Below are 27,746 nucleotides of genomic sequence, written 5' to 3' on the forward strand. Positions count from 1 at the left end.
TTTCTGTTTAGCCTTCTCATTCCTTCTTTTAATTATGCCCATGATTTGTTTTTTTCTGATTTGTCTGTTATCCTTTATCATTTGTACCCCCCTTCCATCCTCCTCATAGGTTCATCCCACTGGCCCTCGCCCTGTCCATCTCCCTCCTCCCGACCCCCCTCTCGCTACCAGTCTGGCCCCTCCTCCTTGCCTCCCAGGGCGGCCACGCCCACCAAGCCCCCCTCCAGACCCCCCTCTCGACCTTCCAGACCTCCCTCCCATCCTTCCTACCCCTCCTACCCTTCCTCGTCTTCTCCGGCCCACCACGGGCCCACATCGCCAGCCTCCACCCTGCCCAAACGCATGTCCTCGGAAGGTACCCACAAGAGTGTGGAGTAGACCCGGACAAAAGCACTAGTTGAAGACATGTTGTAATATTTGAAAAGATCACGATGAGCCCTATATTTAACTGAAATTGTTTAAGATTCTTTGAGTCGGCTTAAGTTAAATCGAAACCTTCAAATGCAGTATATTCCTGTTGATGTTTGGTGTGCAACAGCACATGCCACTATAGGTTAAAGCAGGGGTGTCAAACAAAATGTAGTTTGTAGGCCGGATTGGTCCCATTGCGACTGTTCACGGTCCAGATTACTTTCCCGTGCGTGCGTGCTGCCAATGCTTAAAGGTGCGAGTGCTGTCACAGTAATCCGTTCCCTCACAAACTAAAATTTGAAACATTGTTAGGCTTCTGATTTCAGGTTTAGAACTAAACGGGAATGTGTTTACAACTGTATATATTTTTCAAGCAGTGTCTATAAGGACTTGATGTTACCGAAAGGCTCAATATCCAGATGTAGTCTAATTGAAAGTAACACTTGAGCACTGGCCCCCTGCTCAACCAGAGTGGCAGGGTAAGCCTTGTAAAATAAGAGTGTCATATTATTGGTTTAGTCCTTAGGCTGTAATGAAAATGACAGTTTTGATGACTACACTGGCATTGTCCATTTTCAGGCTTTTTCTACATAGTGTCTCGGTACAAGCAAGGATGCATCAGTACACAAGTACATTTTCCCAATTGAGTTTCTTGAGTCATGTCAGTTTTTATAGTGACGGCAATAAATTATCAATAAAGATCCCTGGTCCCTGATTCTTCAGTGCAGCACTCAGGCACAGGGGTGAGGATGTTAAAGTGGGGTGCTCTCGGTAGGTGCTTGTACACATTTGGTGGTGCTGCCTCTATTGTTTTCCATGTTCACACAATGGCAGCTTTGGCAGCGTAGCGCTGACAGGCCACACACAGATAAATAATAATTGGGTGTGGATATTATAATTATTTATATTTTCTATTTCCCCCTCCAAATCATCCCATTGGCCAAATTGGACCCCTCTGGTAGTTTGACACCCTTAGGTTATAGTGAGGAATTTGTGGTAATGAAGCAGATTTGTATACATGTGTTAAAAGGGAGCATTCAGTACCATCTGTCTAAACATATTTATACCGTTGAAAGAAAAGCAGTCCTAGTAGTTAAGTTTGCAACTCATGCCAAGTAGAATGTTCAATGAGATGATTTGGTCAATACAACATGAACATTAGGCATTAAGCAGAGTTCTCACAATTACATGACGGTAGCAAGCATCCCTGCAAGCATATTTGACTTAAAAAAGCGAGTAATTGAATGTAGAACCTTCAGTTACAAACCTCTTAAAGAAACATTTTACCCGGTTTTGACAGGAGCAAGTTTAACAGTAATGCAAAAAATCTGGTTGAGGTTTACATGTAGAGATGACTGATACTTTATGGAATGAGCTGTTTTCATTTTGATTTAGCAGAGAGGCCTGAATGTGTCTTCAAAAGTGAACTTAACATTTCTATGTGTTAATCAGTGGCTCCTCACAGATCTCCACAAATATTTGAACTTACTCAACTAGTTCTTTGCCACACATCAGGTTTTGCACTGGGCTGTCAACTGTCAAACAGACACTGCTAAGCTTTACTGGCACAGACTTCACTAAACACTGCCAATGCTTTACATTTGGACTTTCACATCTCTGCCTTGGCTCTTTCTCCCACCAACAATTTCTCTCTCTGTCTCTCTCTCTCTGTCTCCGTCTCCATCTCTCTCTCTCTGTCTCTCTCTCCTTTCCCCTTTGCTTGTGGTGTGAACCAGTGTTGTGTAGTAGTATACAGTCTGCAGTGTGTTCCACTCACATGCTTGTCACCATTAGCACTGCTTCACGGTGAGCCCTCTAAAGCCAGATGGACCAGCTCATGTGGGCTGCAGACGGCTCAGAGCTTCAGCACTCTGGCAGAAGTTTGTAAGACACAGAGGCCTTTCAAGGAAACAGCACAATGGGGAAAGGAATGAATAATGGAAGCTATTCGACCTGCTATTAGTGCATTAATCTGTCTCTCTCCCTCCCTCCTCCCCGCTGGTCTCTCTGGCTTTCTCCTTTCTCCCTCCTCCTCCTGCAGGTCCCCCCAGAATGTCCCCAAAGTCCCAGCGGACGCCCCGTGCCCACAGAGTGCCCCCATGCCGGACCACAGGAGTCCCTCCAGGAGTGGACTTCATCCCCCACAATGCCCCGGGAGAAGTGCCGGTCAATCCACCGACCAGGAATAGCTCCTCTGGAGGAACGTGGTCATCAGTAGTTAGTGGAGGTACACGTTGAATTCCTTCCCCTCATCTCAACCCTCCCCCCTTTTTGTTTTTATTTACATGAGTATAGGGCTGTCCCCGACTAAAGATTTATATAGACGAAACCTGATTGGCCGAATATTGCCTATAGTCGACTATTAGTTGTCGACTATAGGCAATATGAAGGAGGAAAAAAAAAGTATGTGCGATACCATAATCACAGTAATCCTTAAACATATTCAGGGAGAAATTCACTTCGGTTTAGAGCACTGCAGAGTGAAGGTCTGCGCGTCTGTGACCCTGGTGATCCTCGTTGAGATCGTTAAAGCGTCAAAGAAGGCAATTATGTGTTTGCACTGTGAAATAGGTCTACATCTATTCAAAGATGGCATCAGAGCCACGTCATTGGCCATCACTAGTGTGCTGTAGTGAGGCTAGGTTCTAAACAAGAAAGCATATATAGGCCTACTGTTGTTGCACAGAAATTAAGCACCTTTACATGAAAAGTGTGTATTAGATTAATAGGATATAAATCGTGATATACTGTATATCATATTTCTTTCCTATTTTTCCCAAACAAATTAGGCCAATCTCTCAGTTGAATCATGCAAAAAAAGAAAAAAAAAGAAAGAAAATACATTATTCAACTAAGAGAATGTTAGTCGACTAAGACCCATTTCGATCGATTAGTCGACTAATCGAGGTCCGCCCTACTTGAGTATATTTATGTTTATCACTCATCACCACCTGCTGCTCACCACTGTAGTATGGATGTCATATCCAAAGCACTCCTGCGCTCAAAAAAACATTCTGTGGACACAGTCCCTTACAAAATGGGTTGTTTTGCATAGGTGTGAAGGAGTGTTAAGTACTCAGGGGTTAAAGTTCTCAGTCCTGGTGACTGATTTCAGTCTTGAGGATTCCATAGGCATAGGGGCTATTTCTGAGATCAGTGCAGATCCGCAAAAACATAAATAAATAAGGGGGAGGTGTAGCGATGGATGACAAAGTCGTCAAAGCGCTAGTCAAGTGATCTCCAAACTAAAAAGTTATAATTTAAAGATATGAGTATTTGAATTGTCCAACAGTACAACAATACAACAGAACTTCGGAAGATACTTATATAAAATGAAGCATGGATTGGCACACACATTCAGTGAACGCAGTTCAGAACTTCAGCGAAACAGCCCAAATATTGGTGTGCGCTGCACGCACCATGTTTCTAAAATCACATATTGGGACATGTTCTGAAAATAAAGTTCAGTCTTTTTTTTTTACTTTAACACTCAAATACCTGGAACGCGCCCGAGTCGCGTTAGATTTGAACCACTTTAACCATTATTGTATGCCTTAACCATTGAAAAATAGCAGATATACAAGCTCACAGCGCGGCACCGAGTGCCGCGCTGCGAGCTTGTAGATCTGCTATTTTTGAAAAATCGTGAAAATGTGTGCAAGTCTATGAATATCTTTGACCCGATCTTTGACCCGACTTCTAAATCCTTCCTCTAAATCAGTGGTTCTCAAACTTTTTCATGTCAAGGACCCTCAAAATTATAGGTATTTAGCCACGGACCCCCATCTCAAAATATGTTGTTCCAGGGACCCCCCAGAAGCAAATATTTGAGTTACAAATGTTCGCTTTTAAATAGATATATTCAAATACTTGCAAAGAAATATCATGATTTAAAAAAAAATAGCAGATCTACAAGCTCGCAGCGCGGCACTCGGTGCCGCGCTGTGAGCTTGTATATCTGCTATTTTTCATCCGTTAAAGCATTCAATAATTGTAGGCCTAAATGGATTTAACCCCTGAGTACTGTATGTGAGTAAGTAGCCATGTCAGCAGTAAAGTCTTATTTCTCCCTGTCCCTCTGCAGCACACAGACCTCGCTCCCCTCGTCAGAACAGCATGGGCGGAGCCTCTCCTAGCGCCTCTTCCATTGCGTCCCCTCAGACGGGGACGGCTCCCGTGGAGACGGTTACCTCGCCAACGTCGGCCTCCTCGCCCACTGCTGCTAGCCCCGCCCCCAACATGGTCGCTGCTAGTTCAGTTGAAGGTATAATAATAATCTGGACCCCAGTCCTTTGGGGTATTTTGTGTCACTGTACATCTTCACATACGTGGAATCTGTCCTCAGCTTTTAACCCATCCTAGCTATTTTGGAGCATTGGGCACTGCAAGGACAACTGTTTTTTTTTTACAACAAGGGTTAATATTTTAGATAGTCATTAGAGAAAAGAAAAGATGACTGTTAACTCATTTTGTGCCCGCGATTTTCGGTCGCAATGATGTCCAGAGTGCCTCACGCAGGCTCCATCCGCTTGCACTCTCTTATTTTGAAAGCCAGAAGTGCCACAGCGTGATCACTTCCGGTCTGACGTCATCGGGTCGTGCGCCGGAACCGATCATTGTTTACGTGGTGCCATGCTGGATTGCAATGGAGCGTTTATACATGTGTTATATAAGCGAGCATCTGCCTCCATCTTCGCTTCTAAAGTGTTGTTTTGAGATAATGGACATTAAAGATGAGATCGGCCGTCCACCTCAATGTTATGGGATGACTATTGTGTGCTCGTGGAGCCGTGATGATGACAAATCAGCGCGGATTTTCGTCTCCGGACATCCGGCCATTCTACTCGGTAATGTACTCAACGTTACAGTAATTTATTACTTTTTGCGCGACATCACGCATTCGGCACTGTAAGTACTCTAGTACTTATTGCGTGACATCACGCAAACGGCACTAGATGAGTTAAGATGTTTTCATTTACTTCTTTCTATAATTTAGTGATTTTAACGATTTTGATTTGCATGCATGCCCCCTGCATGCAAGTGAATAAATATGTATTTTTAGACACAATAAGCCCATTCCCAAGATGCACCGCAATCTTTCAGGGGCAGATGTGACTTATGGGGGCTGGTGTAAATAGTAACAAAGAAATTGCCGGCTTATTGTGTCTAAAAAAAAACATATTTAGCCACTTGTACGCATGCCCAACCACTGAAATCAAAATACTAAAATCACTAAAACAAAAGAAAGCAGTAAATGAAAACATTTTAACACTCATCATTTCTTTTTTCTTATTACAATCTAAAATATGAATCCTTGTTGTAAAAAAAAACAAAGTTGTCCTTTCAGGGGCAGTGCCCGGCGAGCAGTTAGGGGTTAAGTGTTGTGACCCTCTATCCATTCAGCTATGGTCGCCCCAAAATATTTTCTCCTGTTGTTTCAATTTACACTTGTTACTGAGTCTACACCTGTAAAGTTTGAATATGAAATGTGTAAATACCTCCCATCTGAACATCTGTTCAAATAGGGAACAGGGAACATACATAGTGGCTACCTAAAATGCACCCATTAGAGCTATATACAGTCTGTCTTTGGACAATATCCAGAGTGACCCAACTCTCTTTTTTAATTCTGGTCCCTACAGCGAAAGAGTGTCGCATCCAGGAGACGAGGCAGACGTCCCCTACAGCCAACAAGGAGAATGTCAAGCCCCTGGACAGCTCCCCTAGTATCACTAGACCAGCTTGCAAAGGTAACCGTTTACTCCCCTAACAGCCATGCCTTGGAGGGATTTTCATCGTTGTGATTCTGGAGAAGTAGCCTTCTCCAGAATCATTTGTTTGATCCACTACTCACATGATTGTACTTTAGCTTTTCAGCAATGTTACAAGAAACGTAGTTAATGTCATAATGTTTAATACATGGCTTCTTCTCTCCACTTTGCAGGACCTCCTTCCATGGCGCCAGACCACAGAAAACAAATAGATAATTTAAAGAAATTTAGTGTAGATTTTAGGGTAAGTTGAATGCACTTATTTTCTTTAATCACATGGACCCTAGCATCCCCACACTCTTTGTATATCATAATGAGTGAACATTGGATGAAAAGCTGATCTTACAAGCTTGCAATGTTTCTCAACGCGTCTCATTGTGAGCTTGTAGGCTATTTTCAGCAAAGAGATTTGGCGTTGAGGGAAGAGGGAAAAGAGGAGGGGGCCCCAGTCAAGAGAGTATATAGAGTTTAAATGGTTAATGGCTCATTTGAAGCATGTTCTTTTGCAGAAGATCTTGTGATCTTGCTGGTAACAATCTCATAATAAGCAAGGGAATACAAGCTCTCTCCTCCTCCACTCCCCTCCGTCCAGTTGCAGTCAAGCTCCAACCCAGACCCTGTCTTTGACCAGATGATGACCAAGCCTCCCAGAGACCCCGGAGACAAGCCCAAGGACCTTCCCCTGGACAAGGCCTCTGCGGTGGGGCCAGAGGGCGGTGAGGAGGGGGCAGTAGCGGTGGTGCCAGCAGGTGCCCCCACCCCAGCCTCCACCCCTGCAGCGGCAAACAGCAGTAAACCGGGAAGCCCCGCGGCGCCCTCCACTTCTCCCGCAGCGCCAGACCAGAAGAGGCCGGGGCCAGACGTGACATCACAAGGCTCCCAGACAACAGCCACACCCATGTTCGGTGGGCCCAAGCCCCCCGAGGACAAGGAGGAGAAGAAAGAGCCCGTGCAAGAGTGAGTAGAAGAATGGTTGACGGGATGGAACGAGGGAGGATAGGCTGTGGATATTGTCAACATGTTAACGTTCTACCATCTCTGTCTCTCTCTCTTCCTCCGCTCCTGTAGTCAAGTGAGGAAGTCGACCTTGAACCCCAACGCCAATGAGTTCAAGCCCAGATTCAATGCACAGGTCAGTCTGACCCTGCCGCCACCATTATGCCATTTCACTTTAACCCTGGCATTTTTCTCGAAAATAGCTGTCAAATTTTGTATATATATTGTCTATATAATTATGTTGTTTTACAAAATAGTTGATCTACAAGTTCACAATGCATCGTGAGCTTGTAGATTAAGTTGTTGTTGCTGTTTGTGTTTGACTCTCTCCATACGTTTTGTGTATTTGGGGTTCCCTCACTAGCCCAAGCCAGCTAACACCCCTACTCCCCCGAGGCCCCAGGGCCAGCCCAGCCCCTCCATCATGGTCCAACAGCCCCAGACTGTCTATGGCCAGACAGTGTGCTTCCCACAGATGTACCCTCTAACACCAGTCAGCCCAGGAGTGCAGGTGAGACACATACAGTATGCTTAGTCGCATACAAATGTGAAATATGGCGAAAAAACAAAAAGGTTTCTGTCTGCCTGCGACGATATTCGTGACCAAAACTCTAGCTGCTGTTGTTCAGTCAGTCTCCCAGCATGCTTCAGTCTCCCAGCATGCTTCCATGTCTGTCCTCCTGTTCTCTGTATCATTTATACCTGTGGTTCTCAAACCTTTGAAATTGGAAGGTCTCCCCTTAACTTTGACAGTGTACAAATGGGTCCATTTGGTTCCATTTGTACACTATAAAGTTAGACTTGTAAGGATCAATTAGCCCTATTCACGGCCCGCTCACTCAGCAAATTTCTCAGCAACTTCCTGGTGCTGACGTCAGTTTTGAAGGGGAAATTGACCAGTCGCTATGCCCCTCCTAAAGCCGTCCTTGTCCAATGCCAAGTTAGCAACAGGTTACTAACGCAGCAGACTTGGCAAGCTGCCATGGCGGCGCGCATCGGTGTCTGGCTGCTAGATAGAGATGGGATTTATGGTTCTTTGAAGTGAACCGCATCTCTGAGATCCGTTCCTTTCAAAGAGCCGTTCAAAAGACTGGCTCATTTTAGTTACTGGTTACTTTGTAGATTTTGATTATGATTGTAAATCACTTCCACCCATATAGGCCTATACATTTTGGCCATTGGATACATTTCTGGCATTTGAAAATAGGTGATCTACAAGCTCACAATGTGTCACGTTGCGATGCATTGTGAGCTTGTAGATCGGCTATTTGCAAATGATTTTTCTACATTTTACTCATTGGAAAACCTGTGAAACAGGACATTCTGCATAATGAGTACGTTCTAATATTACTTTAAGTACATTTTGAAACCAATACTATTTTACTTTTACTCTAGTACATTAATAACATTCCAAACTTGATTGCAGTATTGATATGTTTACTTAAGTAAAGACATGTAGTACTTTTCCCACCACTGTTCATTAGAAAGGAACGGCTCCCTACTGTGAACCGAATCATATCGTTCATTTCAAAGAGTCGTTCAACAGACTCGATTCGTTCACGAACGTCCCACCCACTCGCTTCCGTGTCACAAACACTGAAACAAAAACAGAACGGATTGCACTGACCTACACAAACCCACGGGAATAATTTAGGAGCACTTCATGAGAAAATATAACTGGTAACACTTGTGTACTGTATGTTAATCTGACTTTAGTATAGGCTATTGTTTTCTTCCTGGACGTGCGTTAGTTTGTGGCAGGTTAGTCTGCAGCTGGGTGCTATTGCTGCACGCCGCCATGGCAGCTTGCCAAGGCACCCGCCTTAGTAACCTGTCGCTAAACGTGGCATTGGGCAAGCACGGGTTTAGGAGGGGCATAGCGACTGGTCAATTATTACAGAAATAACTGGACTTAAAGCCAAAAAATCATTATTTCGAACGGTAAAGTAAATTATAATGCTTTGTGCCTTTTACTATCTTGTGTTCTTGATCATGCTAGCCATATTTTATACTTTACTATTCGGAAATTGCATTAAATTTGCGATTTCTGTTAACTCTATGGGCTTTTAACAGGTTTTTACCCTTCAAAACGTGACTTAAGCACCAGGGGGATGCTGAGTGGGCGGGTCGTGAATAGGGCTAATTTAGACCCCCATAAAGGAACCTAGAGAGTCCCTAAAATCCACTTTGAGAACCACTGATTTATACAGGTTATCACCCAACAGGTCGTATATTATGGTACTGTATGTCCTTCATCCAACCATTAACATTTTCTTTTCATTGCTGTACTTGTACTGCCTTCATTTGGGGACCATTTTGGGAACCCGTTTGAATGACTAACTTCATACAGTGGTTTAGCACCGACATGGCTTTAAGGAGTTTGTGTTAAGCATTCTGCACTGATAGCCAGAGTTAAAGGGCAAAGGTCACGGTCATCCTTAATTGTAAATGGAAACAGATTATTGTTGCTCCATGGCCTTCAATTTGGGTCCAATTTGATTGAACCTTCAGTATTAAATTATCTACATACACTTGAAGGAGTTCTCCTGTCAGCATTCTGTACATTTAATCAATACAATTAAACCCACATTGTTCCTCTCATTTTCTTGTTATTAATCCTTTGTCTTTGTCGTTCATTTTAATCTCTCCATTACTAGATGAATCTCATTGGTCCATTATTCTCTCTGTTCAGGCCCCATTTTGTGCAATTATATGTGTACTACAGGATGGAGTATCACCATATTTTGTGTGTGTGTGCGTGTGTGTGTGTGTGTGTGTGTGTGTGTGTGTGTGTGCTCTCATGCGTCCAGATAAACATGTTATTTTTTTCCTTTTTCATCTCTTTTTCTCTTTCTTACAATCAGGCCATGCACATCTATCATGCCTTTCCTTTCCTTCCTCTTTGATCCGTCAGACACCGCTAGACAAGACAGGCCTAAACACCATATGTTGTTACACCCTGTTATTTTCATTTTCTCAAGCCAGAGCAGACGGTGCAACACTGGATTAAACACTATGACATTGCTAGTGTACGTTGAATGTCCTGAACATTAATTTATTCAAACCAAATTAACATGTTTTAACACCCAGTCCCCATAAAGGCTGGGATATTGTAACTTATTTGAGTAATGGTCACGAAAATATCACGGGTTTCCCAGTGTAGTGCCAAAAGAACGTAATGTTTATACAGTATATACTGTATATATCTTTTTGTTTTTATCTTTTTCTTTTTTTTTACAATATGCTACTGTATGTCATGTCATATTTTGCTGTCAGATAAGATAACGCATGTTTAAAAAATTCTGATATTGACTGATATTTTTATACACCTCTTTTTTAACAAGTTGCTTTAAGAAGTACTTGGTGATCCAACATCACTCGCCAAGAAAAAAAAAAAAAAGAATTTGTTGACGACTAAAGAATGGTTCTTTTTTTTCCCTTTCTCCCTCTCCTCCCCTCTCTCTCTCCATTAGAAAAGCATAATCTGGAAGGTTTGTGACATTTTCTAAGATTTCTATTTTTCTTTGTTTTTTACTTTTTTACTATTCTATTTTTCTCTCAACCAGTACTGAAATGCTTTTGCTTGCTTGATGAGCAATGCCTGATCTATACTTCGTTGCACGCCAGTGTCTCGCGTGGGAAAATAGACGATTTACAAGTAAACCACGGGTCGCCCTTGTGAACTTATAGATCTGCTATTCTCTGTGCGAGATAACAATGTACAACCAATGATAAATCAGGCTTACATGCCCATCCGATGTTGGTTTGCCAACTTCTTATTGCAATTCCTTTACAACTGTCTTCATGGATAGGTCCTTTTTAATATTATTATTTAGAAGATGACTTTCTTTTCTTCCCCAGCTAATGGCGACTTGGAGGCCCTTTTGTTATTGTTGTTATTCTGTGCTGTTTTAAAAGTATTGTTATGTTGTTAATGTTTATTTTATATGTTGTTATGCTTAGAGACGCATGGGGCAAGTTTATAAATCCCAGGAATGAATGTAGGGAAGGGACGATAAGAACATTTCATGTCACCATTACTGCGATTTACGGTATTATCGAGATAATCAAAATATCAACAACATCCATTATCCTGGGGCGTAACATTTGCCAAAAAATTGCAGATCTACAAACTCACAACGCATCGCGTAACTGAGCTTGTAGATCGGCTATTTTTTGCCAAACATTTAGTAGAGAGTGAACAAAAAGACTGTATCAAGTACATTATTTCCAAGTCTGTTTTTACCAATTATCGAATTATCAATTACCGAATTTATTAAACTTTTACCGGATATGCAGCACGGCAAATAAAAGGTGAATTGATCCCAGTGCATGACGGAGGATAATTTCACGATTTTTAAATCTCTAGGATACGGTTTTAGATTTTTTGATACGAGTGTTTTTTTACCACGATAATATAGATTATCGTCCCATCCCTAAATGAATGATGCAGACCATTTTCCAAGCGGTGGTACCTAGTCAAACTACATATCCCTGTCAGCTCTAGCGAATGCATGAGGCGTCCGCGAACGGATCAGTGCAACTTTCTCACACATTGGTGGGCTCATTATCCTAGCCCACAAGGCATGCTGTTAGTGTGTGCGTGCGTGCGCGTGTGTATGCGTGCGTGCGTGCCACCATTTGGGATGCCAGGTGGTCTGCTACCAAGGCAGGGTTGAAAAGGCCAGTTTCACAAGCATGGATTGAACATAAACTGAACTTGACCCATCAAGACCTTGAACGCATCCGTGTCACTCTAGATTTTAACCACTTTCACCATTATTTTATGCTTTAGCTATTGAAAACTGGCAGATATACAAGCTCACAGCCCGGCACCGAGTGCTAGTGCGCTTGTGAGCTTGTAGATCTGCTATTTCTGAAAAATCATGAAAAAGTCTTTGACTATATTGACCCGATTCTGTAAATATCTTCTAAATCCTTCTATGATTTTTGAAAAACCCACGTTTCTATGATCAGTGGTTCTTAAACCTTTTCATGTCAAGGACCCCTAAAATTATATGCTTTTGGCTGCCGACCCCCATCTCAAAATATGTTGTTCCATACGTTGTTCTAGGGGGGTCCCCTGAGTTACAAAAATATATATTATCAAAGATTCGCAAAAATGTTCTCGATTTAAAAAACAATAGCAGATCTCGTTAACGTGGTTAAAATCTAAAGCGACACAGATGTGTTCCGGGTCTAAGTGGGTAAATTCATGGATATGAGCTCAATTCATGCATCTGAAATCTGGTCCCAGATCGATGTCAACGTGACTCTGAGCGGCAGCAGGAAGCCATTCAATGACATCTAAATGTTCCTCCTGTTTTGTTTTCCTCCAGTCTCCCATGTACCATGTTCAGATGCCTCATATGACTGTCAGCCAGTCTAAACCCTACAGACCAGGTAAAGGTGAGAACAAACACTAATCCTTCTCTCTCTCTCTCTCTCTCTCTCTCTCTCTCTGTCTCTCTCTCTCTCTCTTGCTCTCGCTCTCGCTCGCTCTCTCGCTCGCTCTACACACACTTAATCAGGCATTGACACTAAGGCTTTCAGGTTGCCCGACAGGGCAAGTGCTCATTTGAGAGGGGACACAGATGTCTATAAACACAACACGAGATATCTGTCTAAGCACAAGGAACGTGGCCAGTGCGGTGTGTCTTCTGTTCTGTGGAATGTAAAATGAGAGCACTATTTACCTATAATGTGCTGTTTTTCTTTTTACTGTTGCTACATTTAAAAATATAAAATGACAAGTGTGAAACCATAGACATATTCAATCATAGCTAAAGTAGGTTGGTATTTGGATTTGGAGGTATTGAGGTGTGACATTTTTTCTCGCACAGCCCCAGAAAGTAAAGAAATAAGTGTTAAATTGAACGGTAATTAAAATCGTACCTATCATTTTATAATGGACGATTTACTTTTCGAGCAAGTTGGCAATGACCTTCGGGCAAGTAGAACATGACCTGTACTTGCCGATGGGCAAGTACCTCTGAGCCCTTAGTGTCAACCCCTGCTTAATTGTACATCGGTGTCACACATGGAAAATGGCAGCTTTGTGAGCTTGTAGATCTGCCGTTTTCGATGCGTGACACCGGTGTACAATTCAGTTACCCTCAAGTAATTTGATCTCATATATATTCTCTCATACTTGCTCATTCTGTCTCTGAAACCTTGTCTCTTCCTCTATTCCAGTTGAATTAACCCATTAAAACCGGTAAAGCATCAGTGTGACTTTAGATTTTAGCGTTGCCTATTCAAAAATAGCACATCTACAAGCTCACAGCACGTCAACTCATGCCGTGCTGCGAGCTCATACATCTGCTATTCTTGAACACGTTTTAAAATCTTGAAAGTATTGCGAACAACTGATTTAGAAGCCATCAGTAGAATCGGCCTCGGGTCTTGAATGCGTTAAAACAGAGGTCTTCAACAGGGGCTCCGGGACCCCTAGGGGGTCATCAGAGTTACTACAGGGGGTCCTCCAAAACTTCCAATCCTTTTTATATTAACAACTTGAACCCTAATGTCCATATTCTGAGAACTGTAGCCAAAAATAGCAGATCTACAAGCTCAGAACACCTCGCACTGCAAAGAGGTTTGGTGTAGAGGGGAAAAAGAGCAGACAAAGTACAGAGTGAAAGGTCAAGTTTATTTAGTATTGATGGTTCAAGTGGTTAAATATCTGAAAACACAAATTCACATGTATCCAAAATACACTGATGATCGTGCTGTCAAACGATGACACTAGGTTGTGGGGGGCTTCATCTCTCTCAATTAAGGGGTCCTTGGTCTGAAAACGTTGAAGACCCCTGCTTTAAAACACTTTGTTTGCTTCATTAATTGTTTTGCTGCATTTTAAAAATGGCTTCAAATGTAAACAAACATGGCTGCCATGTTTGAAAGATGGGGTTGGTATGGGGGTCAAGCATGCAATTTCGCGATCGCGATCATGCCTAGTAGATAGATTTTGTTGCAAAAACGGCCCAAAACTCTGGAAATTAGGGCGTGGCTGCGTCAGAGTACGGGAATAACTCGGGGAAACTCGGGAGGGGGCAGACAATGAGTTAACCTGGCTCTCTCCTGCCTGTGGACTACAGTGCCCAACATGCCCCAGCAGAGATCAGACCAGCACCACCCCCAAGGCGCTCCCACCATGATGCACCCGGCCTCGGCAGCAGGGCCTCCCATCGTAGCACAGAGCCCTGCTTATTCTACCCAGTACTTCACCTGTAGTCCACAGCAGTTCACCAGCCAACAGCTGGTCCAGCAGATGCCACATTACCAATCACAGGTATTATAATTTATTGTATTTATTTTAATATTTTAGTTTTGTTTTATTTTGTATTACTACAGCTGAGAAATGGAACACCTTTAGCCACACGCTGGTAAAACCTGAACAGTGTTCAGGTTTTAAGGCCCTGTTAGCTTTTTTTGTTCATTTGGTTGGTCAAAGGTTGAAAGTGGTCAGGGAATTTAAAAAATCCATTCGCTACTGTGTTTAGTGGAATAAAGTAGTAATGTCCTCATCCTGCTACGTAGCTGCCTTTGCCTTCCATTTGTACTCTCTCTCAGTGAAATGAACACTTAAGCTAGTACGTGCAACTCTGTCTTCACACATACTCCCGTCTGTGTCTGTGGGTTTGTGTTCCTTTAGGCACAGCATGTGTTCAGTCCGGTGATGCAGGGCAGTGCCAGGATGATGGCCCCGCCACAACACGGCCAGCCCGGCCTGGTGTCCTCCTCTACACAACAGTACCCAGAGCAGACACACACCATGTATGGTAGGTCACCTAGTATGTCCTCTGCCACACCGGTCGGTATAGGCCCAATGCAAATATCCCTGTTATCAATTAGAGAGTTATTACTTATTACAGTAGAAATCTTCTCATCAAACCACTTTCTAAGGTCTGTCAAGAGAAAATGACTCTTGAAACCAGGCCTCCTCTCTTCAGATGCTATGTCCAAGGTTCATGATATGCACTGCAATGTTAATTTGTATATGACACCACGCTATGGTTACCTATGGATAACTACAGTAGTTCAGAAGTGGGTTGTGCACATCCAGTTCGTTGCTGGTGCTGGACAAATAATAACAGTTTAATACAATGAAAGTCTGCACAACAGCATTTCTCCTGCGACATAACTGCAAACAATAATTCTTTGCACGCCTCTGTCCATTTCAGTGTCTACAGGGCCGATGCCCCAGCAGTACCAACACCCTAGTGCCACCCTGCATCCCCACCCACAGCACCCACAGCACCCCCAGCCCTCGGCCACTCCCACGGGCCAGGGTCAGCAGGGTGGCCCCCAGCAGCACGGCGGTCCTCCCAACCACCCAGCCCAAAGCCCAGTACAGCACCAACAGCACCAACAGGCTGCAGCAGGTCAATATAGCCATTGGCACTTACTGAGTTAACAGTTATATTTAAAACGGCTTAATGATACCATATCATATAATAAGATACGAACCAGTAAATCGCTGTTGTCAGGTGGAAAACCTTTCGTTTTGTATTTATCATTTTTAAAATGAGTTAAATAATAATATAGATCTATATATATAAATAGATCTTCTATTTTCACTAGTTGTGTGCAACACTCTTGTTTTATGAAGCAGGGCTTTTACACATTTTAAACTTTGGAGATGCAGGGTTTCTTCCCGACAGTGACTATCATATAATCTATCTATAAATGCGAGAAGTCTCTGCGTGTGTGTGTGTCTGTAATCCGCGTATCTCGAGAACCGTTCGTCCCACCGGCTTCAGATTCGGCACGCGCGTTCCCCGCCGCGGCACGGAGTGCAGTGCCGGGTCTCGACCCGACCCGACGCGCGGTTTTCCCGAACCGGCGCGAAACGTTCGGAATCTCCTTATGCGGGGTTGATTGTTGACATCAGGCTGTTTCTGAGGAAATCGGCGAAAGCTCTGACTCATTGTGACATCACTTCATAAAAGGCTCTGACATCACGTACGCCACATGAGTCAACAAAAAATCTCTGAGTGTGTATGTATGTAGGTAATCCGCGTATCTCGAGAACCGTTCGTCCCACGGGCACGCGCGTTCTCCATATATGGGCATAAAATGAATGCCCCCATATGAGAACCGTTCGTCCCACGGGCACGCGCGTTCTCCATATATGGGCATAAAATGAATGCCCCCATATATGGGCATAAAATGGATAAAGGGACACAGACAGACAGATTCAGAGATCTCCATATATGGGCGTGAAATGGACGCAAATAGACAGATATCTCCATATATGGGCATAAAATGGACCCAGAACTATATGGACGCAAATGGCATATATGGGCATAAAATTTACGCAGAATCACAAAGATCTCCATATACGGGCATAAAGGGACACAGACAGACACACAGACAGACGGATACAGAGATCTCCATAAATGGGCATAAAATGGACGCAAATGGCAAATATGGGCATATATGGGCATAAAATGGACCCAGAACTATATCTGCAGTGATCTCCATATATGGACATAAAATGGACGCTGACAGACAGACAGATAACAGATATCTCCATATATGGGCATAAATGGACACAGGCAAACAGATGGTCAAAACGGGTCCTATGACAACAGGTATAATGGGGTTTGCATTAACACTAATAGTGCCCCCTTAATCTGAAGGTTGCTTGGTGCCTCGGTGCCACGGCGTTCCCTCCATAGGCCGCCGCTATTATTTTGAAGGGCTGGAAGGGGGTTGTTTTAGTTTTTTTGAATTATCACTTGACGGCAACGATTACGTCATCTAGTCACATGACAGTGTGAGCCAGAAGGGAACATGGCTGCGCCCATCGTTTGTGTACAGTATGGAGGAGTGCAGACCATCCTTTGTATAAGAATGTCCCTTTTGGAGAAAATGAGGTCTCTTTATGGGCCTCTCAATGGATTTACTATGGAGGACGTTAACTTCGCGTGCACGCCCGACGTGCGTTGTAAACAAATCGCGGACATTACCGATGCGGGCGGGAGCGGACCGACGTACTGTAAGTAATTATACCTTTACTGTATATACAGTAAGATTCACAGTCCTCACCGTCAACGGCGCCATGGTATTAACCCTTTCAATGACGGTGAGCGCCGTCTACAGCAGCAGAACAGTTAAAGGGCGGGGCATTCATTCCCTATTTACATTGTTCCGAGTTGGCCAGGTCGCCGACTAGAAGCTGGGCCGCCCTTTGGGCGGCCCAGCTTCTAGTAATAATAATAAGATACAAGCCAGTAGATGGTGCATTTATGTCGCGCTTTTTATTCAAAGCACGTTACATTGAGCATTACATTCACCCATTCTCACACACATTCATAAACCGATGGTGGAGGAACCTGCACATCGGGAGCAACTAGGGGTTCAGAGTCTTGCTCAAGGACACTTGAGCAGTAACTCTGGGGGAGCCTGGGAATCGAACTGGGAAGCTTGCGGTTCCCATCCGGCCACTCTACCGGCCTTAACCAGCGCATCAAGTCAACTAGTCATGGGATATGTATTGTTCGCCACCCTGGTTGCCCTAACAGTTTAGTTATTTTCCAACATTCTGTGTGCACTTGCAACAGCGGCGGCAGCGGCCCAGGCCCTCCACATGGCCAACCAGCCCCAGCAGCAGCAGATGTATTCAGCTCTGGCTCCTACGCCTCCCTCCATGACCCCAGGGCCCAACCCCCAGTCTCCCCAGGCCTCCTTCCAACAGACCCAACAGACCGTCTACATTCACCCCCAGCAGGTGCAGCACGGCTACAACCCCAACCACATGGCCCATGTGCAGCAGGTGAGTCACCCTGCTGTGCCATCTTCATTATATTGAAAACATTCCCTTCTAAATAATGGTAACATTGCTATGCTAGCTCTTCGGGTTAAACGGGTCATTTGGGTTAGGGATGGGGATGAAAGGTCATGAAAAGTCAAATCTCTTGTGTGGAACAGGTGTTGGTTGTCATTGCTTTATTAAACAGGAGAGTGTAGAGCGACAGGTAAACCGAAGCCAGAGAGAGGGAAGACACACAAGACAAGGTGCCAGGACTTGGATTCGACCGCAAGTCCTCGCAACTCACAAGGAGCATGTGGTCAGTGTACTAACCGGTTGAGTCCACCAGGCACCGCAAATATATGAAACGCACTTGTCACTTGGAACAAACGAGCATTAAATAAGTGCCAAGTGGCTGTCAACCTGAATGTGGAGCTAGTGTTGTTACCTGGTTTAAACCAGCTTGTTGCTGTTTCTAGTTTACTTTGATATACCACGGTGAAACAATTATCATCGTTAACGGTATGTTGTTATGGTAACCGGTAGAGTCGCCGGAAAGAAACTCGCAGAGATTTTTATTTGTTTTACTGAGAATAAGGTTAGAAATAACTTCTGAGGTTAAGATTCGGAATAGGGTTAGGTTTTGGCACCATTTTACTGAGGTTAAGGATAGGAATAAGGTTAGGTTTAACCGTTTAGGCATAGTTTACAGAGGTATACTGTATAAGGATATTAAGTATCTCAATGGAAAATAACAAATAAGCCTAGCCTTACCCGAGTTTCCTTTTAGTCGACGTTGTATCAGTGAACTGTACTGTCATGAAACTATACCTTTTCCTATCTACAACTTCTAATACATATCTCAATCAATCAAAAGGCATAAACCATCAGCTCAGGCGAGTTTCTTTCTGGCGACTCTTCTGGTATTCGTTGTTAATCCTCTATTGTTATCATCTCCAAGCTGGTACCAGTAAAAATATATTGTTTGTGTCAGATTATAACAGTGTAGCCGATATTGCATTGTAGACAGTGGAGGATGAGATGAGAGAGAAGGAAGGAAGGAGACAGATGCAGGAGCATAAAGGGCAGCTGATTGAAGATCCACATAAACAAGAGAGAAAGGATAAATGGATGCAGAAGCAGAGCAGGAGGCAAGTGAAGGAGAGAAGACTCAAGAAAAAGACTGAAAAAAGCGGTGGGAATGGAGAGACAAAGAAAGGAGAAGGTAAATGCCACCCTGCCACCATTCTAAAGAGGCAAATTCAGTATACACAATCGCAAATTGGTACATTTTATGACTTGCATATTTTATGAAAGATTGATGATAAACCGATTGGGCTTGCTATGCATTTAAGGTTTAAATAAAGGGACACGGGTAGACAACAAATACAGAGATCTCCATTTCCATACAGTATATTTGCACAAAAGAGACCCAGACAGACGGGTACAACGGGTACTCTGACACTGACTCAGACATATTGGTCGGATCGGTAGTGCGACGTAGGTGTGAGGGCAACTCTAGTATATACTGTAAATGCTTCTCTAGTACTGTAACTAATGTTGAATATTACACATTAAAAAAAGAACCACTCCAATTTAGAAGAAGAACAAAGGAGGAATATTAACGTGCTCTTGTTCGTTTCACTGTATTTCTTCAACAAGAACATAGTAATGAGTTTTTCCTCTCCATTCCCTATGACACCTTGGCCATCATCTTCTCCCTCCTGGCCCTCAAGCGTTGTAAAATGCCTAAATTGTACATTTTCAGGACCTTGATGTTTTCAAGAAACCGCTTTTACTACTTGGTTGGCTGGATTCATGCTATCCTGGCTGTCCTATGAAGGTTTTTGGATCAACTTTGTTTTGTTTGATCACTTAAGCTCTATTTTTTACTTGTCTTTCTTTTATTTATTAATGTATTTGTTTTATTATTGTTTATTTATTTATTGTAATTTTCTAATGTGAGAAATGCTTTATTTGGACTCAAAGGAGTATGTGTGCAAGATTTCATGCTATCAGTCCAACGGTGCCAGAGTCAGCTTTGCCTTCTGCCTGCCGGAGACAATAACCGATCTACAAGCTCACAGCGTGCCGATTTTTGAAAATCTTTTAAAATGTTTTACATGTTCACTTTTTTCAATGAATGGCTTGCCCTAAAAAAAAAGGTTATTTGTGTTTTCATTGAAATGTATTAAAGTTTGTTGGTAATAGTTGCAAGACAGCCAAGAAACACTAGAGGGCATTCTTCACTTGGTAAAAGGATTGTTTGAGCTTGATCGACCATGCGGCTTCACCTGTTAATTACATTTTTGAGCTATTTGTGAACCCATTCTGTAGGCTGGTTGTCTGTGTGGTGAAATGTTGTCATTGTTAGAACACTTAGTGATCATTGAGGTCTTCCTTTGATGTCATTCCTTAATCGCCTTCTCTTTTTTTCCTCTTGAGTTGGATTGGCTCTCTCTATCTTGCACACTCCAACATCCACGTGTCCCTCTCTCTCTCTTCCCCCCTTCCAGGCCCATATGCAGTCTGGTCTAGTGCAATCTCACCATGCGGCACAACAACATCCCCCAATGATGTTGATGGCTACCCAGGGTCCTCCAGGGGGTCCCCAGCCCCAAATGCAACAGACCGCCCTCAACCCCATCCCAGTCTCTTCCACCACACACTTCTCCTACCTGGCACACCCACAAGGTACACTACCAGCAGACTTAACCAGCACACTTATTGAACTTTTTTCTTCTCATTATTGCTGTTAACTTTTTTTTAATTTTATTATCGAAGCATTACCTTTATCATAGTAAACACAGGAGGTCTTAAGTTGTAGCGCCAAGTCTGTGGGGAAGATAGCTTTGAACCCAGACCATGCTTGATTTTAAAATCAATGAACATCCAAGCGCAAACTCAATGCACAGAGCTGTGGTATCCATACAATCTAGAGCGCGAAGCAGTTGTGCAAGACCCTAAAATGCTGTTCTAGCGCTTGGCGTCCGTCTCAGAAAATGGGACCCAAGTCTGGCTTTTATCTCTCTGCTCTCACTTAGACCTATCTTGTACCACTGCAACACTTGAATTTCCCCTCTGGGTCTAGCGTATCTTTATCTTCTTATAAATAAAGGGGTGAGTGAGGGGTGAGTAGGTGGCACTATGTTGGTGTGTCATCTACAGAAAGAAAACATGATTTAAAGAGAAGTTGGAGAATCAGGTTCCCAGAATAGGTCAGTGGGGAACATGACTGATTTGTAATCGGGTGTGGTTAATGTGTGTGCATGAGGGTGATGTAATGTTCTGATGGGTAAGGGGTTTTGGTGTGGTGTGATGCTGGAAAGGTTATTTTGCAGTCATAGTTTGCTAAGTGCTCTGGAGGTCAGTGATGATGTGAGTGTTTGTGTTCTAGGTGATTTGGGGTAGTTAATTGAAATGGCAGTTTTAGCTGAAGTTTTATCGAGATTAAGTTGCAGTAGCTTTCATCTGGTTTGTCTGTAATATTATGGGAAAACAACTGCATTACTGCATTACTTCAAACTGAGCACAGAAATGTTCCATTTCTGAGCTGTAATCCTATCAATTACAGATCGTCAGGGTTCAAAGTTTTGAGGTCCAAACATTCCAGCAGAGTGTCGCTTTCTTGGTCATATTGATTGCCTTGTAAACAGTGCTTCAGCCACTTAATACATTCATTCAACTTCAGTGGATCTTCAAAGTTGGTTGCTTAATAGTTTTTATGCCCTGGCGAGCTTGGCTCTCTGGTCTCAGTGTAGTCACTCTGACATGTCCAGCGCAATTTGTTCATGGGATCCATCCTTCTTGACTGTATCCAAAAATATGGGGACATTGACTACATCTGGCTTCTAAATCTGTTTTCTTATGAATACAATAAGCACCTTCTAGCTACAATGGAGAATAACTTCTGGACTAGGCTAGAACGTTTCTGTGCTTTCTATATAAAATAATTCCAGTTTTCAATTAAAGTGAGGTATGAGGTAGAGCTCTTCATTGGTCCAAGGACAGACCTGAACCATAATGGACCGGTGAAACTCATTCTGAGATCCGATTGGTTATGGTTACATCATGTTTTGAACCGAACCCTAATTGGCCCTGTGAAATTCAACAACAACAATTGACTAGCGAAGTGTGATGTCACTTCCGTGAAATGGCGTGAAATGTTGCCCTCTACGGGGTTCATGCTGGTATTGTTTTGTATTCAAATCGCCATTGGGGAATTTGCGATCACCGCATATAAGAACTGTGTTAAAAATATAGACACACCATGCTCTCGGATTGACCCAAATGGATATGAAGCATCGACTAAGGTGGAAATGTACAGATTTACCCAAAGAGTAACACAATAAACGCTAGAAACGAGTTACAACAGGCTATATCAGATATGAATGAATATCATAAACTATGCAGAACCCCCCCGCTGACAGAAACGCGCACATGGTGTGTTTATTTTTTTAATACAGTCCTTATATGCGGCGATCGCAGATTCCCCAATGGCGATTTCAATACAAAACAATACCAGCATGAACCCCCTAGAGGGCGACATTACGCACAAATGACGACATGGCTTCGCTTCTCAATTCACACAAATTACAATAGGCTCTATGCCAAACTGTAGTTCCCATTTCCAGAAGGTGGCACAAACATTTCCCGTTCCGAGTCAGTTTCACATACAGTAGCTTAATTTGGCTCAGCAGCCAAATCAAATGAAGCTATGAAACTATTCAATGGGAATCGCATATTAGGCGCCAAATCCACCTTCCAGAGTGAAATCTTTGAAGAAGGTCCGCCTCGCGTCTCCATATAAACGGGGCAGTTTATCTAAACGTGTGATGTGTTGGCTCACGACGGCTCACACTGCAAAGCCGACAGCCGTGGAGCCTACACGTTGCATTGGTGAGATATGTAAACAACTGCTGTGATAGGAAGTATAACAGACGTGTCACCGCCACATGGCATGCACACTACAGCATTTGATTCACTGACGCGTCTCTGTGTAAATGCAGAATAAAAAGTGAGAACACAACAGGACTTTGACGTTTTCTCTAGAGACCGTTGTCGACTAAACGTGGCCTAAAATTGTTTTGTGTTTCCAGTTCAAATCTGTTACTGAGCCAATGAAATTAAGCTATGGGAAACTAACTCGGAACAGGAAAATGTCCATGCCACCCCCTGGAAGAGGAACTACAGTAATTCTTTCTATTGCTATTAAAATGTTCTACCTGTAAATGCCAGTTATGAGCTACTCCGTAATAGAGTCTAGCAGCTACATAGTCTACAAAAAGCGAAACGTTTTCACCAAAACACTGGCAGCCAGGCATGCATGCGCAGCTCAATGCTTTCCCCCTTGTTTTGTTCTCCAGTAATCTGATCTAATCATCACACAGCACTTGTTTTTTCTCTCCTGATCAGCACTGAGTACAGGTCTTCTCAGATCCACTTGGGTATTACACATAATGATAAACAGACCTGAGATCATAGAATCTGAACCCAACTGAACACAGAACTGTACCATACGGGTGTTGGGAATTGTCAGGTATTTTTGGTTTGGGTACTATACTAGTGAAGACAAAAAAGGTACACGGTAACTTGGCATTTCAAAAAATATATATTTCACTTCAACTCAACAATGGCCCCGACACACCATCACATAAGATCTTTGCATGTTTTCTGTACAGTTGTACAGACGACCTTGAATTCCTATGGGATTGTACGACGAATAGCGAAAACGGCTACAAGCTCACGCAACAAACACATGGGTCATTGGCGAAGCCCCACATAATGACATGCCCAAAATAGGGACCTCATGTTGAAAGCGCTCAATGAAATGGTATTTGTCTCTCCCCTTTTCCCACTGACAGTTCAAGCTCACCATCAGCAGCAGCTGTAGAAGGGTGAGCGGAGGGACCCACTCTGCCTCATGCTTCTCCACAAGAACTTCCACCACCACATGATGAAGAGACCTGACCAGCCCCCCCCCCCTACTGTCATACACACAAGACATGCGACCACATCAGCTTTTCTGCCCCCACCCTCCCCTCCCTCCATCAATCCATCGCCCCTCCCCTCTCCTCCTCTCCTCTTCCAGACCAGGCAATAAGAGAATGTTAACAGACTGATGCAGTGACATGTTTTTAACGAGCTAGCGTTCTAATATTAACAGAGGACTGCCCCTGTTAGTGTTCACACACACACACACACACACACACACACACACACACACACACACACACACACACACACACACACAAATACACACATGCATCTACATGGAGAGTACACACACTACGTACACACACACACGCGCACACACATAGTTTGAACCCAAACCAACACCACTTAAGGGGATCCCTAACAGCAACATGAGTCAGCTTGCCAATTAAGAGGCATGAAAGAGTGAGGAAATGATTGTGAGTGAAGAAGAGAGAAAAAAAACTGGAACTTGTATTTTGTCTGCACCTTGTTATGGGAAAAAAAAAAGAATTCTTCCAACTTTTAGACAGTATTAACCTTACTGTTTAACTATTGCTGCTGCTGCTATGTGCTGCGTTTGTTTCCAAACTACACAACAGGTTTCTAACCAAACTAAAAACAAAAGTGACGAGAAGCTTCCTGTGAATTAACAAACACAACATTTTGGCAGCCAGAGGACAGGAGAAAAAAAAACATTATTTATGAAACTGATGGCTGAGGTGATCAGATCCCAATTCTCACCTGACCATTGTGTAACTTTTAAGTTAAAAAGAAGAAACTTTTACTTTGTAGATAATATAAATAATTTAAAAAATGAGCAAAAAAAATTAAAAACAATAAAAAAGTTTTAAAAACTGGACAACTGTGTGCTTCTGTAATTGTTTTAAATGGGTTTACCTCGCCCCGATACCGGCCTATTTTGCGGTATCGGTACTCGCCCCGATACCGGCCTATTTGCGGTATCTGTACTCGTCCGATACTGCTCACAAAGCGCCCGAGTACCCTGTGTGTTCCGCCACTTCGCCTTTCTCTCTCTCTCTTAAAGTATCAAAAGTAAAAATACAAAATGTTTGAGCATAGCAGATCTAGAAGATCATGCACAGTACAGGAATTTCCATGGGCTAAACCTGAAAAAAAAGTGAAATGTGTGGCAGTTGTGCCATGTTCTGGGAAAGCAATGCAATTTAATGTGTTATATACAGCCAGAAAGTGAGGAACATCTGATAAAAAAGAAAAAAAAGAATGTAATTTAAAGACATTTTGTATTATTAATTGTACTCGTATCGGCGAGTACTCAAAATGAAGTACTCGTACTTGTACTCGGTCAGCAAAAAAGTGGTATTGGGACATCCCTATTGGACACTTCTACTTTTCTAGTCATGATCCTCAATTATGGTGGTGACCAGAATTTCCACTGGGTTAATGTGAGCTCGGTGGGTCTTAATACACCATGTGCATATGAGGGGTGGTCAAATTTAAATTGAGCTGGTACTGAACATATAACCTTAACTCGTTTGAACAAGGAAGACCTTGTAGTGGTACCATGCAAGACTTTTAGTCCTCCTACAGCATGTCTTTTGGTTGGCCTGGAGGACTGGGCTAGAAGTGGTTGCTATAGAAACGAGGACCACAGTACATGCTCACAACTCGCTGAACTAAAGAGCGAACACAAAATAAAAGAAAAAAAACATGGGTCATGAATTACTTGTTTCGGTTAGCTTTATTTTACAAAATGTCAAATATACAGTTGATATATTTATATATATATATTTATATAACTTAGAATGCTTATCATAACTGAACGGGATCAACACAAACAATGATGGATGGAAAAGCTTTGTCATGGTGTCATTGGCTTCATAGGGGAAGAATGAACTGGAATGTTTACAGTGCTAAATAACAAACACAGAGTCAACAGTATTGAGAACACATTACAATCATCAGCTAGACTTGTTTGTCTTTAAAACAGACTGAGACAGAAGGTGTTGCTGGGAGACTGGAAAGAGTCAAAGCATTAAATTCAAAGGTTGAGGTACACAGGGAATATTCACTTGCATAAATCTTGATTCTTGCAGAGCTGTTTTTGAAATTGGAATATGCAATATTAACGAGATTAGCAATTCTGCAGTATTGAAAAAAAAAAAGATCCTGATTCGAACAATTTTGCCATTTTAGAAATTTGCTGGTGCTGCTCAATAAGTAAGTTTAAGCAAGTGCAAAGACTGATTTTACACACAAAGTCTTTCATGTCAAGTGTTGGATTGTTCTCAATGTGCCACACTTGAAGGCTAAAGCAATGGACATCTCAGATATTGCACTATAAAGTTCTGCGCCACATCACGCCCTGAGCTTTCAGAAGGGGGCAAAAGCAACAGCAGCTTCCAGGCAAAGGTACAGTCATTCTTTCCAACTATTAGTGATGAGAAGAGACCGATAGTAAAGATATTTTCTGATACCGTTGCTTTCTTTTTGCAAAATTGCTAAAGTTGAGGCTAGGGGCTGGGGATGAGTTGGGTTACACCAAGCATGTGAGGGGAGGAAGACCAACCGTACTTTTGCTGAAAATGTCTCATCATTGTCAAAACAGCTTAACTATATCAGTCTTGATTGTGGAACATAACATGAACTAGACAACCATTGAAGGTAACCTATTCCTTTGGTAGGCTGACTTATGAGAGGAATAATCTAAAGTGGATTTCCTTTGGTCATGTTCATCAGGAAATCAACCTGCTTTTCTGTTTTTCTCAGGGGGGGAACAGGAAACTACAATGATAAGTGGCAAGACAGAGAGATAGTACTATATCATAAATTCAGAATAAGCTTACTTGAATTGGTGAATACGCAACTGCTAAGTTAGTGTTAAGCGAGAGGAGAAGACAAACCGAAACAAAACAGTCAGGCACTAGAATAGGACCCCCGTTTCTCAAAAGTATCCCAGAACCATGGCCATGTGATGGAACAGAGGGTAGACTTATCAAATCAGCAGCTATTAAGATTCTTAACCAATCATTGATGATCCATACCTCTTTAATGCATAGGTTAACGTTTACTGTATGAAATGTGTGCTTGTCGTTTTTATGTATAGGAATGAATTAAATGAGTTGGACTTGAATTATTTTTCACTGGTGGTCAAAAATGGCTAAACCATTAGGTCGCTGGAAGCAAAATAATGATTTCAGATCCTTTTGAGAAAACCAGCCCTCGTTTGGAAGAGAAGAAACACAACAACTTGCCATCCAACAATACTGGACATCAAGTGATTTGGAAGGACATACTGACATTGTTGTAATGGAGGACTGTTTTTACTAGGAACTAAGTGAGCACCATCTTAATTTTTTTTTACTAAGCTTATTTCTAGGAGATATTGATTTTATTGATTAATTCATTCTGTCACTGAAGTGTGCGATTACAGAACATTGAATGCAAATGATGAAGGCAGTCCCAGGTCAGTTCAGGGCAACAGAACTTCCTCACACCTGTGAGCTAAATAGAACTGTGCTCATGTCCCTGCCACGGTCAGTGGTTAACAACCCTTTTGGTATCTCAAGGCACAACATTCCAAGGCAAGGTGTGTGTGTGTGTGCGTGCGTGTGTGTGCGCGCATGTACGTGCGTGTGTGTGTCCATGCCTTTCAGGTGGTGCATCACATCACTGAGAAAATAGTTTTAAACCTTTGAAGTGAAAATCATTGAGACCAAGATGAGACAGATCCCATCAGAAGGTGTTACAAATACCTAAATTGTAATCAATGACTAGATAAATACTAATAAATGCCCTGGTATATTGATTATGAGGACCTCTATCCTAGACATTAAATATGACCTCCCTCCCTC

The 27,746-nt window shown here is 42.7% G+C and overlaps 1 protein-coding gene across 10 annotated transcripts in view; it reads left to right on the forward strand.

The window, feature by feature from the left end:
• The window catches only part of atxn2 (ataxin 2), a 42,574-nt gene extending 17,811 nt beyond the window's left edge, over window positions 1-24,763 (forward strand). For 4 of the 10 annotated variants that reach the window (XM_080738870.1, XM_080738871.1, XM_080738872.1 and 1 more), the window contains exons 11-26: window positions 110-355; window positions 2,453-2,638; window positions 4,496-4,675; window positions 6,054-6,161; window positions 6,356-6,426; window positions 6,775-7,139; window positions 7,251-7,314; window positions 7,543-7,689; window positions 10,652-10,669; window positions 12,518-12,587; window positions 14,279-14,472; window positions 14,836-14,962; window positions 15,365-15,565; window positions 17,750-17,961; window positions 20,454-20,631; window positions 23,802-24,763. In XM_080738870.1, coding sequence (XP_080594996.1) covers window positions 110-355; window positions 2,453-2,638; window positions 4,496-4,675; window positions 6,054-6,161; window positions 6,356-6,426; window positions 6,775-7,139; window positions 7,251-7,314; window positions 7,543-7,689; window positions 10,652-10,669; window positions 12,518-12,587; window positions 14,279-14,472; window positions 14,836-14,962; window positions 15,365-15,565; window positions 17,750-17,961; window positions 20,454-20,631; window positions 23,802-23,830 — 2,396 coding nt within the window. In that variant the 3' untranslated portion in view covers window positions 23,831-24,763. The remainder of the gene's footprint in view (window positions 1-109; window positions 356-2,452; window positions 2,639-4,495; window positions 4,676-6,053; window positions 6,162-6,355; window positions 6,427-6,774; window positions 7,140-7,250; window positions 7,315-7,542; window positions 7,690-10,651; window positions 10,670-12,517; window positions 12,588-14,278; window positions 14,473-14,835; window positions 14,963-15,364; window positions 15,566-17,749; window positions 17,962-20,453; window positions 20,632-23,801) is intronic. The other 6 variants (XM_080738866.1, XM_080738869.1, XM_080738867.1 and 3 more) reach the window with 6 other exon arrangements.
• The last annotated feature ends 2,983 nt before the right edge of the window (window positions 24,764-27,746 follow it).

The sequence above is a fragment of the Nannobrachium achirus genome (genome assembly GCF_963921795.1).
Source record: "Nannobrachium achirus genome assembly, chromosome: 12".
In the NCBI taxonomy this organism is placed as follows: Eukaryota; Metazoa; Chordata; class Actinopteri; order Myctophiformes; family Myctophidae; genus Nannobrachium; species Nannobrachium achirus.